Source organism: Aspergillus versicolor (genome assembly GCF_001890125.1).
Source record: "Aspergillus versicolor CBS 583.65 unplaced genomic scaffold ASPVEscaffold_6, whole genome shotgun sequence".
In the NCBI taxonomy this organism is placed as follows: domain Eukaryota; kingdom Fungi; phylum Ascomycota; class Eurotiomycetes; order Eurotiales; family Aspergillaceae; genus Aspergillus; species Aspergillus versicolor.
Window position 1 is genome coordinate 986,927 of NW_024467529.1, and position 17,336 is coordinate 1,004,262.

Here is a 17,336-nt window from a genome sequence, read left to right on the forward strand (position 1 = left end):
CTATGATTGTTTACATTGATGAGGGGATCGTTATCGGGTGGCTTAAAGCGGCGGCCCGTAACCTTCCGAAGGCGGCTAGCGCCTTGTCCTCGGGCTTCCGGACAAACCTCGTTGCTGCCGCTCCTGCTTGTCGCACCCTTTCCCGAGACATCAACCACACCTCCTCCTCACAACAGCACTTCGCATTTGTCTGTACGAATTGCTACAATGTCTATCCTTCCCAAGAAGTTCCCTGCCCCCATCGGTAAGTTGCCGCCTCCCGCTTGGTGTCCCCGGTCCTCGACTAGACGACAATGAAACTGACTGTCTCATACAGCGGGTCCCCTCGGCCCCTTCTTCGCTGCCGGTACGTGTCATAACCCCGTTGAATGAATCGATCGAGAATTCCACTTGGAAGCGACTTATATTGGATGTGGAACGTGAGGGAGAAGGCTTGTCACCATTTGTACTGACTTCGCGGTTAGGTCTGGTCATCCTCTACGGAATCAACTCTGCGCAGAACGCCATGTCCAACAGTGAGTTACCCGCGCTATAATCTTGTCTTTTGTCGCGGATATTATGCCTGCGACGATTGCAACCTCATACAGTAGCAATGTTGCTAACCCGGTTGTGTTTCCAGCTGCCGAGTTCAAGAACGACCCCCGCAACCCCAACCGTCAGGCTCCTAAGCACTAGAGGATTGGACGACGAATAATCTGGAAGCAATGGAATGAACGGCGTGTCGGATTTGATGTGTCGCCATTGACGTGATGTTGCAAGCAACTCCTGTACAGACATATAGACGCTACTCGTCATATAAACTCTTTGACGAATTGACAAGTTGTACCACTATTCCGTCGAATATTCCCTGCCAAAACTGCACGCTTGCTGCATATAATTTCTGTTTCCGACGGAACACTTATATCGATCGCGGGATTTCTCGGAAGCTCGTAGCTTTGGAAGGGGGTGACCTACGCCTGGATGCTGTCGATGAAGTGTCCGTATATCCGTATTTTTAATCACTTTCCAATTCGTCCTGTGCCTCATTCTAGATCTTCTATCGTAGATACGGCGCTGGGTATCCTCGCTAGTCTCAAGTGGGCTTGCCATTCGAGACTCACCCTATATCCACCTTCCACCTTCTTCGCAGTAGCCCCAGACATACACGGCCTTTCCCATATTCCGACCAGAGTATACAATCTAGCTAATGCAAATTAGAATCCGTACAACCATATCTCCCTGAGGTCTGTTACTTGGAAAACTTTTCCCACGGTATGAGGTTGGCAAAGCACGCTAGTCCGTATTTGGATTCCACATCACATGACCCTTTGCTCCAGCGGAAGTGCGATATCGAGCCAACCTCAAAAGCTGGACAATCTCGACATTTCGGCCACTGCCACGCCACGCACAATGTCCCAATTCAGAGCGAAGAAGCTTGATATTGCGGGCTTCATCAACCCCCGCGTTATCCGCGATCACACCAAGCGCAAGGTTTTCGAGCAGTATGAGCCGGACCGGTACGATCCCGCAATCATCCTCAATTTGCGATAGCGCTCGGCGTTGCGAAGAGAAAACACTAACATGTTTTACTTGCTTATAGTCAAGCTCTCCGCTACATAATTCGCAACACAAGCCTTCCCCAGCGTGCCCGTGCCCAGGCCCAATTGCAGCTCTCCCAAATGCACGCCTACACTCGTTCCACCCAGATCAAGAACCGATGCGTAGCAGGAGGTACAGCCAGGAGTATTATTCGGGCCTTCAGAATCGGAAGAGTAAGGACTTCAAGCCGGAATTTATGCCATTTAGCCCCTTCATATAGCTGACATTATTCTCCCTCAAGTACCAATTCCGTACACAAGCTCTCGCGGGTGAATTACCAGGAGTCAAGAAGGCTAGTTGGTAATTTGGGGTACATTACCGGGTTGAAATTGGTCTTGCAAGTTTGTTTGACGACTTGCAAAATGGCGTTTGTTCTAAATATCATATCCGAGGACGATTGTACGATAAGTTAGATGGGTCTATACAAATCATTACTATTTTATATTTCACTTACTGCCAATTCTCTTTTTTTTCATCTTCTGTCAAGATGATAAGAGAGTGAATTTCTGGGTCTATGAAGCAATAATTCTCTCATTTGATAGATCCAGCTCCCAGTCATTCAGCGCCCTGCTTCACTGCAGATGCCCACGGGAAGGAGCAAACGGAGAAATTAATCGATTGGATTCTTTGTTGAAGCAAACAACACCCACAAGCCCGGCCTCAGTTTTTCTTTACCTTTCTATCTCTCAAAGCTCCTCGGCCTTCTACATATCTCGAAGACCCATTTTCTCATTTCCGTCCCAAGTGCTTTCTTGAGTACTTCCGCACCTTTCTCAAACTAGACTTCACTTTCTCCTCCATTGACCCATCTATATCTACATCAGCCCAAACATGTTCGTCTTTCGCCGAGAGGATCTCCCTGCGGACCCAGAGTTTTCAGCTGAGCTAGACAAGTTGGGGTGGGTTCAAGTCAACACTTTATCTTCCTAGGCCAGAGAACTGACTAGATTTTTGAAAATAGCTACTTTATCAATGACCAAGACCAAATTAGGAAAATCTCCGACCCAACAGAAGAATTCCAGTTCAAAATCAACAAAAATGAGCGGTGGAATCAGGTACAACGGGAAGCCATGAATGGCAAGTATCCTCTCGCCTATGCAACAACCTCCCCATTGAGAAATGGTCTATACTGAGTCGACTTGAATGAATTTACTGACTCTAGTTGGAGACTAGAATGCATCCGAAATATTGTGTTGCCGAGACTACGCGCTTTGGGCCTCGTCACCCTTCGTCTGCCTCTCATGTCGGGACCAACAAAGCCGCACGTTCCCATACTAGTCTCGAACAACTTGTCTACGGCCTCACGAATCATATTGGTCTTCGGTGAACCTGCGCAGGACCTAGGAATCTGGGCATACCGCACGGTGGGTAGTGAGAACATCAACGCCGGATCAGCCGTGAATTTTGTCAAAGCAATTCTTAGTCCAGAAGAACGCGGCCACACCAGTGGTCCCAATGAAGCCGCAGGGAAAGTACCGTCCTCCCATAAAGGTGAAGTCGCCGTTGTGCTGGCGAATCCCGGCCAACTCTCCTGGCACTGCGGCTTAGCTCGCGCAATGACCCAGGTCACTCGAATGGCTGTGTCTCGAGCTTCAGCAGTTCATCCTCCCTTGCGTGAAACAGGCAGGAACAGGATTCCGGGTCATGAAAACTGGCAAGAGCATGTGAGCTCCGTTTTTGAGGGCATCTTTACAGCCCGTGGACAGCTTGTCAGGAGCGACGCCAAAATCGATGTTATTGGTCTTGCTGAAGGGGGATGTGGTGCAATCCGCTACTTGGCAAATAACTGTGAGTGACAATTGCAGTACGAGATTTAGGACTTGATTTAGCGCTAATTTCTGCTAAGGGCCCGCCTGGCGTCAATATATATCCGCAATCTGCCTCTCCCATCCTCTCCACCAGAAGGATACTGACTTACTTGTGGCCGGCCAAGAACCGCACCCAGAGTCGTTCGCTGCATTCGTGTCTTCTCGTTGTCGTGCATATGTTCTGTCTCCCGAGCCTCTTGGTACCCCACTCCCTGAAGAGGAGAAGTCAGGGTGCAATTGCTACGCGTCCGGGGAAGAGCTTAACACGGAGTGTATCATGACCAAGGCTTGGCCTCACATGCTTGATTGGTTGAAACGGGCTTACGATGACCCTGATTACTGCGAAGCAAAACTCGTGTTGAGAAGAGTTGGCCTAGGCGATGGTGTCGATGGGGATGACGGTGATCTCAGCCATCAGATCCAGGAGTTAGAGGTCTAGATTCAATATTCTCAAAACCAGTAGTTAGTCTATTTAACCCAAAACTGAAATTGAGGTATTTATTACGGCAGTTCATGCATTCATTATTCGTAGCTAAGCACTGGTGAGTGTAGGAAGCTCTTACTCTATATATTTACTCACAATTTCCCTCTTCCACTCCTCGAGGGAAATGACCTTCCCGCCATACGGCACCGAATCCCGCGGAGCATTTTCGCGCACAGAAGCATCCCACTTGGGGACTTCCAAGAACTCATGTTGCTTATCGCACACCTTCAGCGGCATAGAATCACTCTGGAGCTGATCAAAACAATCCCGATCGAAAGCCAAGTTTATGCAGTCCTTGCACCACCACATCTCACTTGCCGTCTCCCAGTAACTACCACACCCACCATCACAGATCGCGAAAACAGGCGGCAGCTCCTCGTCTGCTTCTGGGTCTGTCGGCCTTAGTTCAGGTGTCCTCGGTGCACTGCTCGGTGTACTCGGCCGGGTTTGTTCTGGGCCCGTTTGCAAGCTATTGGGCGTGGCCGGAGGTCGAGGGCTTTGCTCTTTTCGCTCTTTCTTACTGTGTTCTTTCCCTCCTTGGTCCTTACTGACGTTTCTCTTGACTTCATCGAGATGTGGTATGCCTGGATTCACATTTGCGAATGCTGTTCGACTGGCTAGCGCGGCCATTGTCACCGCCGCCAGCGCGTTCTGGTCATCGTTCAGAGGAAGGAACACAAGCAACAGTCGCCAGTACGCGAGATAATCATTCTCGAGGTCGTTGTCGGATAGCATCTCCAGTGCCAATTTTACCACGCTTCGGACAATCTGCTTCGCCTTTTTCTCGTCGCCAGTCACTTGGTAATAGCGCGCGAGATAGAGCTTGGCTGGGAGGATGACATGGCTTTCGGATGCTTCGTCCGGGGTGATCGATGAAATACGTTCGAGGTAATCACGGGCAGTTTCAGAGCCTTTTCCTGCTGTTCGTGCTTTTGCTAGGTATATCGGTGCTAACTTGATCGTCAGGCTCGGTAGGATGTAATCGATGTCTAAGAACGATCGGGGAAGGTCGTCTCTTAGAGCAACCTCCCAGAGTCCAATCGCGCGTTCCTCTCCGTCATCTTGCTGGAATATCTCATTCGCATAGTGGTATCTGATGTAGTATAAGCTGGTGAACGCCTCGCGCTGGGTCGAGAGTTTAATGGCGTCATCGTATACTCGCTCAATGAACTCGAATTGGCCTGTCTCGACAGCTGTTTGCAGGATAATACTGTGGAAGGTTTCCTCGGCAGCAAGATCGACGAGCATCCTAGATAGATGCGCTTTCTCGCCAGTGCCTGATTGAATCGTTTTCAGCAGTTCCAGAATATCCGACCATAGGCGTCTATCATAATACTGCTCGATTATGGTCAGAATCCGCTTGAATCCGGTATAGTTAACCTGGACGGATTTCGTAAACGACTCAATAGCATCATCGAACTGCTCTACCTCCCAGAACCGCTGTCCACGGTCGAAGAGCATTTCGGCAAAAGCCCAGACATGGTTTGGCCCTTGCATCCATTCTTCGTCGGCTCCAAGGCTTTCAATGAGATTGTTCAGAATGTCGACGGCTTCCTTGTTTGATGACACCACATGCGCCAGATAATACGATGCTCTCCAGTTCTTCGGCTCTAGTTCCAGTGCATGACGGCATCTTTTCTCGGCCTGCAGGTCGAAGTGGAAATTACGCAGGGTAACGGCAACCTGGACCTCCCATAGCGAGTCCTTTTCACAGTCGAGCAGGGTATGTGACCATTCTTCGATTTCGGCTATGTCGTCGGCGGTTGGAATTTCTTCGGCTGCGCCAGTCACCTCAGGTTTGTTGCTGTCAATCTACCAGCCAGGAGTGTCAGTTCTATGCACGTTAAGTGGAATGCCAATGGAACGTACCTTCTTCACACACCCGAGAATGAAGGAGAATGCATAGACAGCTAGTACCTGAGGCGACTCTTCTCGGAGCCAATGCACGACCATTCGTTTTGCAAGTTCTTTAAGCAATTGTCTTTCCGGGTTCAAGCTACTAGTGAGATTGGATACCCAAGCTCTGGCGGAGTCACCAGATACGTCTGTAATGGACACCGACTCTCGCAGCCAGCGAACAACTTCCTTCGTCGCACCGTCACCTTCTAACCACGCCGAGCGAGCCATCCATGCAAAGTTAGCAGCATCATCCGGGTTCTTGGTCCATAGAAGCGCATCAGTGGACGCCTCGTCAAGGAATAGCTTTACAAGCTGAGGGCCAATAACGCGCTTCCACTGTCGGTCCACCTGTGAAAGATCAACAGCAGATAGATGTTGATAGAAGTAGTTGACAGAGTAAGGCCGGAGAGTTTCCCGTCTTTTATCCCTTTCTTCCGTGAGAATACGCAGGCAAGTCATCGCAAGCTTCGCCTCGGCTGTGTCCTTATCGTCGCGGTATATATGCCCGCCGATATGGTGGAGTTTATGCTCGAATACTGCCTCGAAGTCGAACTTGTCGTACAGCTGAGGCGGGCAGACGCTGCGAAGGAAGTGCCTGACGATGTCCACCTCCTCAGGTAGGATTTTTTTTGCAACTTGGCTTTCGTCCTTGGAAGTTTGGCCTCCTTCAGGGATCAGATCAACGATTTCATAGGAGCGGAAATCCACGTCCCCGTCACTGTCCACTTCGAATAAAGTATACTTCAGCTGGAGTTTGGCCTCGAACGTGAGCAAGGAAAGCTCGCCGCTTTGAGTATACAACACAGCAGCCATCTGGCGCGGCTTCAGCCACTCCCTGCCATACAGAATCCAAAGAATAATTTCGTTGATTTCCGCAATCTCCTTGGAACTTCTGACATTGTTAAGTGACTCGATCTCAGCCTCGATCTGCTGCGACCGCTCTTTACCTGCGTTCTCGAGCGCCTGGTCAATGTCATTCACATAGTCCAGGTGGCTAATTCGTTTGAGAATAGTGTTGACCCTGAAGTAATCACCTGCGGTCTTGTCACGAAGCGCAACGCGGATCTTTTCTCGGAGGTCTGAGACTCCAAACCGCTCTTTATTCTTCAGAGCATCGATGGTGTCCATCCTAGACTCGATGTACATGTCAATGTCCTGCCGGTTCCTCTCGCTGATGTGGATTGGGCGGAACGTGATATCTTTATTCGCAGAGATTTGCTCGAATGCCCGTGGACGGCCGGTCAAAAGGATTCGGAGTTTGCGATGCGATGCAGAACTTGCCAAGGCATTCTGTAAGAATGAAACGAAGGTATCGCCGACGATATCATTCAAGCCGTCGATGACAATGAAGAAGTTGGCGTCAATAGTCTGTCCGATGTCCTTGTTATCAAACAGTAGCCGACTAGGAATCTCGTGCGGATCCATGTCTTTAGTTTTCTCGCAGATATTGGCGACAGACTTCATATACGAGGCATCAGCCTGGACAAATTGCCAGACCAGTGATTTAGCGATGACATCCAGATGGTTCGTCCTCTTCAGCTCCTCCTTGGAATCGCCCTCGACGAAATAGAAAGCGAGAAGGGTCCTCGAGTCTGAACTCTCAGCAGAGCTGCGATTCCGGAGTCTCCGAATAATCGTCGAAGTCAGATAACTCTTTCCTGAGCCTTCTGTGCCCTCAATCGCCAGGATCGCAGGCGCCTCCTCACTCCCTTTCTCCCATGCCTTGAACTCAGGCTCCGAGAAAATCCACTGGCCAGTATCAGGGACGACGAACTTGCGATAATTGTAGTAGACTCTCTGCCAGTACGGATCTGGTTCCCTCTTATCCTGGTCAAGCTTGTTCTCGTCAAACGCCAGCGTCTCGAGGATCTTTTCCTTCCGCCTCCTCGTATCGCTTTCTTTCAGCGAATCCGACCGACTCGCAATCAGCATGTCAATCTTGCTATTGACAGCCCTGCTAATCGCCAGGTTCTCACGCGTGCTGACCACCGTCTCGGCAGCAAAGCTGAATGTCTGCGCCGTGACAAGTCGGCCCTCCTCGTCAACAAGCGAGTTCATTTTTTCCAGCAAATCATCAATGTCATTATCGTTAAGGAAGAGCAGTTTCGTGAACACAATCAGCTTCCGCCTCTTCGATCTCCGCAATTTGATCGTGCGATCACAAATCTCCACGAATAATTGCAGATGCTGGCAGGCGACTTTAGCCAGCTTCGCGTCCAGTCCGCCCCGGATATAATATTCCAACCGAGTCATATACTGCCCGCATTTCTCAAGCAGCGTCGCCAGACTCTCGAATACACCCTGGTATCCCTGCCATGCTTGGATCACCATACTCACAGCGTTGAAGCATAGCTCCGACGGGCCAAACACCTACACCGATTAGCACATCCACAAAAACGCACAAACAAAAACACGAAATAAACAATCTTACCTCCGCTGCACCACCCGCAACAATCCCACCGACGGTATCAATAAACTGCAACGTCTTCTCAAACGCGTCCCGAATACTACTATCCTTCTTCGCTGACGCATCCTGTGCCTTGTCGAGAACAGCCAGCACGCCCTCGATGGTCAGGTCGGCTTGAATCTTGGAGGAGTCGCCGCCGGCGAGCTGGACGACGCGGGCTTGGACTTGTGACCAGATCTCCACGATCTCGCCCTTTAAAGCGGTGGTGCGCCGCTCGAGCGGGGGTGCCTTCGTGGAGGATGGGGAGATTGTCATTTTTGCGAATCCCTTTTCCTCTCCTATGGATTACATGAGTACATGGGAAGTATGAGAGGAAGAGTATGAGAATAAGCGAGATGGGGTTTAAGAAAGGAATTAGGATGACTGAGGCGTGCCAGACAAGGCTGAGTTATGGCGATCGCTGATGAGGCTGAGTCGTTCATGCGCATTTTGCATCGACACTAATTTGTTACTATTGAGTGCTGTTTATTGTTATTGGATAGGTAGGGCTTGAGTGCCTTGGCAGCCTTGTGCTGACCGCTTCTATTACGAGCACCAGGCAACCCAGGCAAGCCATGGAGTTCATGGATGGTGTATTGGATTGCTTTGCGATAGGCCTTATCGTTTACTGATGCGTATGCTTATTACCAGATTGAAGCGAAGTAATATTTGCGAAACGCTGTACCGCTAGACCAAAAATCCATACACAACAATATTTGTCATTCTGCGACCAACATGCTGGCCATTTAGCCCTAAATCAAAAACCTTCCGCGTAACAGGGATACATCTAGTAATCTGGATCCCATAAAAAAGGAAAACAGGTAAGCACCACATGCCATAATAAGCGTCAGTCTCAAACAGGTTAATAGATCAAACCTGTGGTGTTCGTGAGAATGGGTTCTCCGTACGGTGCACCTCACCGGCAAGTTCTCTTGCACGGTCTTTGGAGAGGTTGGAAGTATACGCGAGGGCGTTCTTTGCGATTTGATCAGCGACCGAGTTGCCCTCAGCACCCTTCTTTCCCATATGGGCTGGAACCCAGCGCACTTCGACGACCATGCCCAACCTTCGGAGCTGGCGAGCCTTGGACGCTGCCATCGCTACCGCCGGCATTTCGGGTTTGACGTCCTCGCCAGTCAAGCACTTTGCAAGCCACCACATCGTAACCTGGCAATCAGTAAGAACTACAAGTTTATTCCTCGAATCGGAATTATTCTGGGCGTTTTCCAGCGCCAGCACGAAGCCCTGTTCAAGCCCACGCACTTCGGCCTCGTTGGAGTCGTGAATATATGGCAGGCTGAACCCGACATATTTCCACGTGTTATTTTCCTTGTATACAACTGATGCGCCGCCGTTGTGATCTCTGAGGGGAGAAGGAGTCGAGGAAGAACTTGTTGGCGTGGGTGGAGGCGTTGGGATACCATGGGAAAGGATGCTGTGGTTCCCACGTTTCCAAGACGAACCATCAACAAACAGAACCAACTGCTCGTCTGTAGTTTTGGCCGCCTTTGCAAATTCTAAGGCGGTGATTCTGTCATCAATTTTGATGTAGGGGAACTCGTCAGTGGCTGCCAAAACAACCTCGGATTTCCCCATCCCGACACGATCTTGCTTGTCTTTCCCCATATTTTCGCTCACCTCCTGACGCTTAACGTTCTGGCTTTTCTTTTTCTTCTTGTTCTTTTTCTCCTTTCCACCCTTTTCTGGTGGTTGTCTGCCATTGTCAGCTCCCTGGCTGGGCTTGTTTTCATTTTTGGGCCGGTTAGTTACGCTGCTGCGCGCGGCCTGGTTGCATGTTCCCGAGTCAGGCCCGGGGTAAGGCTGATATGCCTTGTTATTACCCTGTCGACTGGACGATTCCTTTGGAGACATATCTTTGTTCCTGGGTTTAATAGAGGTAAGTTCTGAGGTGGTTAATGAGAGAACCCGGTAGGCAAACGTGCCCAAGTCGAGGTATGAGTTGGGGATGTAAGTATATAAAGATATAGATGGATTATATGACCAAAAGAGCAAGACTTTGTGCTTGAGTATGGTTAGAAGATGTTAAGGAGGAAGTTGACGAGATCGAGAAAATCAGGGAATCAGGGGTTTAAGTATACAGGGAAACCACCTCTACCAGGAACTCCTTCCCAAACTTCGCTACCACCCTTGACCACCTCAAGGTTTAAACTGCGCAGCGTTCTTATCCCATTGGCGGACCTCAGGGTGTAATGACGTGAAAGGGGCACTGCATCGAATATCGACACCCATGGATTACACTGGTGATAGCCTTCGCTGGAAGACCCCTCCGGGCAGCAGATAACCGCAATAGGTTGGCTACTCTGATCTAGATCGTCACCATACGAACCGACCACGTATCTAAGGCTTGAAATCCCTGAGGAACTCATGTTCACCCCCCAGATGGTTACCCCTGTGTGTCAGCGTAACGAGGACATTGTAGTCTGACGATATCCCAACAGAGCAGTGCCATGGACCACCCAGTGGCCAGTTAACTTGGAATCCACTATCAGCGACACAACCTTTTATTCTGGGGAAATATCCTGCCCTGAGGCTGCTGGCGAGGATGAATTATGACATCCCGTTCCTCAACGAGTTGCAAGAGTGTTCCCTCTGTGGGACGGATACAGTCGACGATAGCACCTTCCGTAACCTTCTTCTGTTCCTTCCTTTTTCGTAGCCTCGTCATTGCCCCAGCACTCCGGTAGTTTCCGATTTCAATCTCTGCTTTTCGTTCCCTCCATAGACCATGAGGCTCAACGTTTGCTGCAGAGCACCACACACCAGATGCAGGTCTGGTGGTCGACGGCTAAGTCCAAGTCTGAGAACACTGTACTGTACTAGCGATGTAAATGTTAGGCATTCGCGTATTCTCGATGGTTTCTGGGTTTCCGTCTTCGACCGTCTTGGATTGGCTGTCGCTGAAGGTTTCGACTCATTCCGTATACACCCGGCGGCGCATCCGGACGGTGACGACATGGTAGCGACAGCGAGGGATACTTTTAGGTAGTCGGTTTGCATTCTTTGTCTTTGTGTTTTTTTTAATGATCTGATGAAAAAGAAAACGTCAACAAATGATGTTTGAGTGATTTAGAATAATACTTCCTTCGCGATATATATTTGAAGAAATAGCTTCTGTGAACTATCAGCAACTATTTCCAAACGCTACCTACCTGGGATTAAGTAGAATATATAACACATTCGGAATTTTCATCCAAGTCACGCAGACAGCGACATGACCGACATGACCACCATGACCAAGACGTGATGTTGTTTGATCTGGTCCATCCCGAAGTATGTGTATATTGTGACCAATCACAGCACAGTGGGACTCCGAGTTTGTCAGGTCTGTCAGCCAACCCCTTACGCTAACCGCCTCTAGTCTAGTGCGGTCGGTGGTCGGCGTTCGCGTGCGCGAACCTCCGGCCCTTTATTCAGCGGCGGCCTTGATGCCTGAGGATCTGGGGTCCTGATGTCATTTGGCAGGCAAACCACCTGGACAGTAGTAGAAAGAGATGGACAGGATGCATCGGGGTTTGACCCAGTGAATACGCCGTGAAAAATATTTAAGGGAAGTGGTTTCCTGACAAAAATCATTTCTTCCAGCACAGCTTTTAACACAGTATTGTCTGCATCACTTTCAACCCAAAGCCCTACTTAACTAAGCCTACCCAACAGAGCCTACTCAACATGTCCAAGCTTCTCACAGTCTTCGGAGCCACAGGCCGCCAGGGCGGTTCTGTCATCCGCACTGTCCTCGCCGACTCGGGTCTATCCCAGCAGTTCAAGCTCCGCGGCATCACCCGCGATGTCTCCAAGCCCGATGCCCAAGCTCTCGCAGCAAAGGGCGTCGAAGTGATCAGCGTACGTTTGTCTTCATTTACATGTAACACAACTAACAACAACAGGCCGACATGACCTCCGTCAGCTCGCTGGTCCAAGCCATCACAGGCTCCCACTCCGTCTTCCTCGTGACAACGCCCACCTTCACCGAGAACTCCGACCTGGAACTCACCCAGGGCCGGAACGTCGCCGACGCGGCGAAGAAGGCCGGCGTGCAGCATCTGATCTTCTCGTCTCTGCTCAACGTCACCGAGACGAGTGGCGGGCGGCTCAAGGACGTCCCGCATTTCGACCACAAGGCCCAGGTTGAGCAGTATATCCGCTCGCTGGGTCTGCCTGCTAGCTTTGTGCTTCCCGGGTATTTCATGTCGAACTATACGGCCATGGGTATGCTTCGCAAGGGAGAAGACGGGGTGTTTACCCTGGCGTATCCTGTGGGTGAGGGAGCGCAGTTCCCGCTTGTTGATATTGATGCTGATATGGGTATGTTATTTGTCTCACTTCGAGAAGTTACACTAATAATGAACAGGTAAATTTGTTGGCATTGCACTCAAGAGCCCGTCCAAGACACAGGGCTCGCAGATCCTCGCTGCGGCGGACTACTACACGCCCACTCGTATTCTTAAGGAATTCGAGGAGGTGACTGGTCAGAAAACCCGGTTTGTGCGCGTCGACAACGAGACCTACAAGAGTTTCATGCCCGGCTACCTAGGACTGGAAATGCTGGAGAACCATCTCTTCGTTGAAGATCCGGGATACTTCAACGGCAAGAGTCTGAAGGAAAGCCAGGATCTTTTGGCGGACGCTGGGTTCAAGCCGACTACCTGGAAGGACTTTCTGCAGCAGAACAAGGCTGCTTTTACTTAGAACTATGGACTGGTTAACTGTAACTGGGTATTAGCTTTTAGGTCTAGTAGCACGTCTACTGGCGCAGCTTAGTATATCTGCGCCTACAAAATGAATATTGGCAGCCAATTTCAGAAATAAATCAACATTGTACCTATGTACAAAAGACGTCCATGACCCGACTTAAGGACCTAGTTTGAAACACTTTTCCGTCATGGCCAATTTGTCCGCTTCGACTGGTCTCATCTTGTCAGAAAATTGGAAGTCAGGACAACTCCCGGACGTCAAATGCATATCATAGACACGCCTAAACACTTCACGGCGCATCACTAACATAATCAACCTTAAGCTTCCCCTCTCCAACATCATGACTATCCGGGTTAATCGGCACACCACCACAAGTATTACAGCCATGATCAATCAAAGCCTGCAGCCCCCACTTAGCATCAAACATGGTCTTCTTCTCGCCGTCTCCGATCTCCTCGAAAAAGGCACAGAACTTATCCACGCAGTCGATGTACTCGTGCTCGCCGAACTCCTCGCCATCATCGCGGCCCTCCACGTGGTTCTGGATTTCCTTGATCAAGGCGTTGCTGATTCCGGGGGCGGGGGGGAGGGTGCAGTAGAAACTGCCGCCGCAGTTGATGTCTTTTGCGGTGGCGGTGGTTATGGCGCCGAGGGCGAGGGCGATGGGGGTTAGGAAGTGCATGTTTTCGTCTGTTTGCGGTTAATGGAGTTCTTTCTGGGTGGAAGTGTGAACTCACTTGGTTGTAGTTGGAATTGAAGGTGTATAAATGTTCTGTTTGAGATCACTGATGATGGGAAGTATAGAGGGAGTTCAAGGCCCTTAAGTAGATTTCCGAGGCCTGATCTGGTGCGCGATTTAATTCATACTCCTCATTGAAGACTTCCTATTGTAGAAACTCCTCTTGGTTCTTGATATATCGTGCATGAATTCCTGGAGGCGAGTCAGCGCTCCACAGGGTGGTATGACTGATATCTCCGCGTTACAACGATCCTAGACTCTTGGTCTCATGGCTGGCAGGCAGTGTATATTCAGCCAACAATAGGTTCCTATATCAATCCACATTCTGCATGTAGAAACTGGTGGTTCATACGAAAACGAACTGCCAAGAAGATTAACAAACACCAGTTTCTACTCCAATGTTAGCCGATCTGCCACAGCCTCATGATGTAGCATGTTACGTACAAGGGGCCAGCTAATCATAATTCTACTTCCTAACTCTTCCAAGTCTCAATGAGTAAGTACTCGCGTACGGGACGACGTCATGCAAGCCCCCACAAATACTGGCATAGACCAGTTTCTCAGAAGGGAAATATGCCAAGATGATGTGCATAGAACGACTCCAGTCCATCGGGGCTGTGATACATCCAGCGCGGTCATGCTTTCCTATGGTGGGGGGTTGTATTATTCTGCAATGAACATACCGGTAAACAAAAGGGATATCTGATTGTAAAAGACCCAGGTCTAGCTAAACAGGACATTCACTATAGCAGCGTATCCAGTCTTAACCACAGATGCTGCAGTATAGATAGTGTTGCTGCTAAATCCCCCTCGCCTCCAGCGCCCTCCTCAACGTCTTCTGGAACCCGAAGACATGCTCAGGCCCCAGCATGGTATAATGCGCCCCCCCGAGATCATGGAAGCGCGGCTCCGATCGCGAGAATGCCTCCCACCGACTGAGATGCTCACTGCGCCACTGCGCTTTGGACGCCGCCGCCACAGCCAGAGGATTACAGTAGAAGATATCAATACCTGCGATTGAGCCAGAGGGGTCGTAGTCCACCGCCATCCGCTGCAGCGCAAAGGCCAGAGACGCCCACTTGGTCAAGCCCGCGGGCGAGAGACCCAGTTCGTCGAGGCGGGCTTGGTGAGCGTCCGCAAGTACCCGGGCCAGCGCCTCTTCACGCGTTGCACCCTTCGCCTTGAGAGCCACTGCTAGTTCGCGGGCGCGGTCCTCCGTCATCAGCCCGAGGAAGTACGACAGGTGCAGCAGGCATTCCTGGTAATCCAGCTGGCGCATACGGGCGTTGATATGAGGCGGGAGGTTGAAGGAGCCTAGGAAGCGCACGCTGTCGCCGTTCGCCTCCAGCACCTTGCCGATTTCAAAGGCGAAAATTGTGCCGTATGAGTAGCCGGCAATCGCGTAGGGGCCTTGCGGCTGCTGCTGCTTGATAGCGGCGTGGTAGGTGCGGACGACTTGGTCGATTGTCTCGAAGGGCTGCTCGCCCTCGTTGAATCCGCGCGCACGCAGCGCGTACACGGGCCGGTCGACAAGAAACTTGGCCAGATTGAGGAAGACGAGGACCTCGCCGACGCCGGGGTGGACGAGCCACAGAGGGGTCTTTTCGCCCTGCGACTGCAGCGTGACAACTGGGTTGTACTCGCCAGATGGACGCCTGCATCGGCCGTCTTCCAGGACCGTGGCGAGGCCGCGCACGGTTGGGTTCACCATGAGTGAGACTATGGGGATTTCGTGGGCGAGACCAAGCCGTTCTTCCACGAGCTTTTTCAGTCTGATGAGGTCTACCGAGGTGATGCCAATGTCGAACAGGGAGGACTGCACGTCGAACTCCTCGGGCAGCTCGAGGGATGCTCTGAAGAGTGCGAGCAGGCGTTCCTCCAGCTCACTGGCCGGGTGGACGCGCGTTGTGGCGCGGTGTAGCTTGATGGCGTTGCTGTTGGCCTCTTGATAGGAGGCGTAGTCGCCATTTTCAAAGGCCGTCTTGATCTTGGTGCGGCATAGCTTGCCAAGGGCTGATTTCTGCAGCTTGGACTGATCGAGAGGGAGCACCTGGGGCCGCGATCCTGTCGCCATCATGGCAATCCGGGCTATGGCGTCCGCTGTTGCAACTCGCGCGGCCGTGTCGTCGGGAGAATAGGCTGGCAGGTACACCACGCAGACTGTCTCCGTCTCACCCCTCGGGGGAAAGGCGGACAAACAGCAGGTGAAGCCGGGGACCAGACCCGGGACCTTGCCCGCCTCCTCCAGTGCGGTCTCGATCTCCTGCGGGCTGTATTTGACGCCATTGACAATCATGGATTCCTTGGCCCGGGCCAGGAGATGCAGGTGTCCCTACTCGTCGATGGACGCCAGGTCGCCCGTCCTGAACCAGCCATCGTGCGTGAACGACTTCCTATTCGCTTCTGGGCTATTGAAGTAACCGGGGAAAATAAGGGACCCCGTCAGCTCGAGGTTGCCGGCGGTTCCAGGCGGAGCGATGACGGCTGCCGCCTGGTCGTCCGCGATACGTGAGACTCTCATGCTGAGCCCCGGCACACATTTCCCCAGGGATGCAAACTCCAGCCCTCGGTCAGTGTCGTACTGAGGGAAGTGCATGTTGTAGATAGCACCGCCGCATGTCTCGGTCATGCCAAAGCCCGGGAAAATGGTCTTTGCAGGTGCCCCATAGCGCGTCAGCAGGGTTTCGACATCAGCAGCTGTTTTGATGACCACTGCCTCACCGCCGGAGACAATGTATCGCAGACAGGACAGGTCCCAGCGGTTGGGCTCTTCAGCGCCGTGGCCCTCGAGCATGGTGCGCATGCGCGCGAGGAAGAAGTTGGGCGCAAAGGTGCGAGAGACGCGGTGGCGGTCGACGATATCGAGAAACGCATGGGGCTGGGACAAGACGTCCAGCGCCTGCACATGCACTTGGTCTTTGCGTGCGAACATGGCCTGAAGGTGGATTTCGAGAATAGCTTCAACGTGGTCGCAGCGAACCCAGTTCAGGAACGAGCTGCGCTCCGGCAGCGGCATTACCTCGTACTTGCTGGCCAGCGCCGTGAAGACCTGGCCGTGGGTAAACATGACGGCTTTGGCATGGCTGGTGCTGCCCGAGGTAATCATCAAGAACGCGAGCTCGTCGGCGCCCGCGGTGCGGTGGACATTGTCCAGCTCTGCAGCTGAGGCATTGCCCATATCGCTGCTCAGGGACTCGACCGCAGTAGGCATGATACCGTCTTGATATCCAAACTCTGCCAGCTTGGACGCGGCGGTCAGACAGCCCGGACCCTGCAACAGGGAAACCAGGTGCTCTAGATGCAGTATACGCGCCGTGGGATTGTTGGACAGCGCGGTGGACATGGCTGGGACACAGCCGGCCAGCAAGACGGCCCAAAACCAGAGGATGTTTTCCCAGTGGGTATCGAAATGGATGAGAACCACGCGGCCCCGAGGGAAGCGATCTCGACGGCAGCGCAGTGCCCACGAGGCCCTCTTCGCGGCTTCGAGCAGCTGACGATAGGAATGGAAGGTGGGTTGTCTCGTGTTGTGGGGGGCGTAACAGACGACATTTCCGCTGCCCCCCTGGCCAGCAGCAGCCTCCAGGAGAAGTGTGAGATTGGACAGACCCATGTCAACTGAGCGAGAAGCAGCTATGATGGTGGGAGTCTATCGTGGGCCAGAAGCGA

The 17,336-nt window shown here is 51.7% G+C and overlaps 9 protein-coding genes across 9 annotated transcripts; 4 read left to right on the forward strand and 5 right to left on the reverse strand.

Moving 5' to 3' along the window:
- Positions 1–207: 207 nt before the first annotated feature.
- Positions 208–675, forward strand: ASPVEDRAFT_84832 (F1F0 ATP synthase subunit i; the record flags this gene model as incomplete). Its single annotated transcript, XM_040817607.1, has 4 exons — positions 208–244; positions 317–346; positions 465–515; positions 620–675. 4 exons carry the CDS (start codon positions 208–210, stop codon positions 673–675), a joined length of 174 nt encoding a protein of 57 aa, XP_040669146.1.
- A 679-nt stretch (positions 676–1,354) lies between these two features.
- ASPVEDRAFT_42891 (mitochondrial 37S ribosomal protein uS14m) lies at positions 1,355–2,185 on the forward strand. Its single transcript, XM_040812688.1, has 3 exons — positions 1,355–1,496; positions 1,580–1,751; positions 1,820–2,185. The coding sequence occupies exons 1-3, from the start codon at positions 1,390–1,392 to the stop codon at positions 1,880–1,882; spliced, it is 342 nt and encodes a 113-aa protein (XP_040669147.1). The 5' UTR covers positions 1,355–1,389; the 3' UTR covers positions 1,883–2,185.
- A 224-nt stretch (positions 2,186–2,409) lies between these two features.
- Positions 2,410–3,894, forward strand: ASPVEDRAFT_151910 (uncharacterized protein; the record flags this gene model as incomplete). Its single annotated transcript, XM_040808280.1, has 4 exons — positions 2,410–2,477; positions 2,540–2,700; positions 2,752–3,366; positions 3,425–3,894. The coding sequence occupies 4 exons, from the start codon at positions 2,410–2,412 to the stop codon at positions 3,823–3,825; spliced, it is 1,245 nt and encodes a 414-aa protein (XP_040669148.1). The 3' UTR covers positions 3,826–3,894.
- Positions 3,883–8,569, reverse strand: ASPVEDRAFT_194950 (uncharacterized protein). Its single transcript, XM_040809172.1, has 3 exons — positions 8,201–8,569; positions 5,740–8,139; positions 3,883–5,682 (listed from the first exon to the last, which is right to left on the reverse strand). Exons 1-3 carry the CDS (start codon positions 8,489–8,491, stop codon positions 3,946–3,948), a joined length of 4,428 nt encoding a protein of 1,475 aa, XP_040669149.1. The 5' UTR covers positions 8,492–8,569; the 3' UTR covers positions 3,883–3,945.
- Positions 8,570–9,085: 516 nt separating this feature from the next.
- Positions 9,086–10,087, reverse strand: ASPVEDRAFT_84836 (uncharacterized protein; the record flags this gene model as incomplete). Its single annotated transcript, XM_040817608.1, has 1 exon — positions 9,086–10,087. One exon carries the CDS (start codon positions 10,085–10,087, stop codon positions 9,086–9,088), a length of 1,002 nt encoding a protein of 333 aa, XP_040669150.1.
- Positions 10,088–10,749: 662 nt separating this feature from the next.
- On the reverse strand, positions 10,750–11,404 carry ASPVEDRAFT_732589 (uncharacterized protein). The gene has a single exon (XM_040816199.1). It carries the CDS (start codon positions 11,231–11,233, stop codon positions 10,898–10,900), a length of 336 nt encoding a protein of 111 aa, XP_040669151.1. The 5' UTR covers positions 11,234–11,404; the 3' UTR covers positions 10,750–10,897.
- A 498-nt stretch (positions 11,405–11,902) lies between these two features.
- Positions 11,903–12,922, forward strand: ASPVEDRAFT_29909 (NmrA/HSCARG family protein; the record flags this gene model as incomplete). The annotated part of the gene is made up of 3 exons (XM_040810289.1): positions 11,903–12,076; positions 12,121–12,538; positions 12,585–12,922. The coding sequence occupies 3 exons, from the start codon at positions 11,903–11,905 to the stop codon at positions 12,920–12,922; spliced, it is 930 nt and encodes a 309-aa protein (XP_040669152.1).
- A 295-nt stretch (positions 12,923–13,217) lies between these two features.
- ASPVEDRAFT_29910 (uncharacterized protein) lies at positions 13,218–13,610 on the reverse strand (the record flags this gene model as incomplete). The annotated part of the gene is made up of 1 exon (XM_040810290.1): positions 13,218–13,610. The coding sequence occupies one exon, from the start codon at positions 13,608–13,610 to the stop codon at positions 13,218–13,220; it is 393 nt and encodes a 130-aa protein (XP_040669153.1).
- An 856-nt stretch (positions 13,611–14,466) lies between these two features.
- ASPVEDRAFT_890110 (non-ribosomal peptide synthetase) lies at positions 14,467–17,280 on the reverse strand (the record flags this gene model as incomplete). The annotated part of the gene is made up of 3 exons (XM_040818479.1): positions 14,467–15,937; positions 16,004–17,111; positions 17,166–17,280. 3 exons carry the CDS (start codon positions 17,278–17,280, stop codon positions 14,467–14,469), a joined length of 2,694 nt encoding a protein of 897 aa, XP_040669154.1.
- Positions 17,281–17,336: the final 56 nt, after the last annotated feature.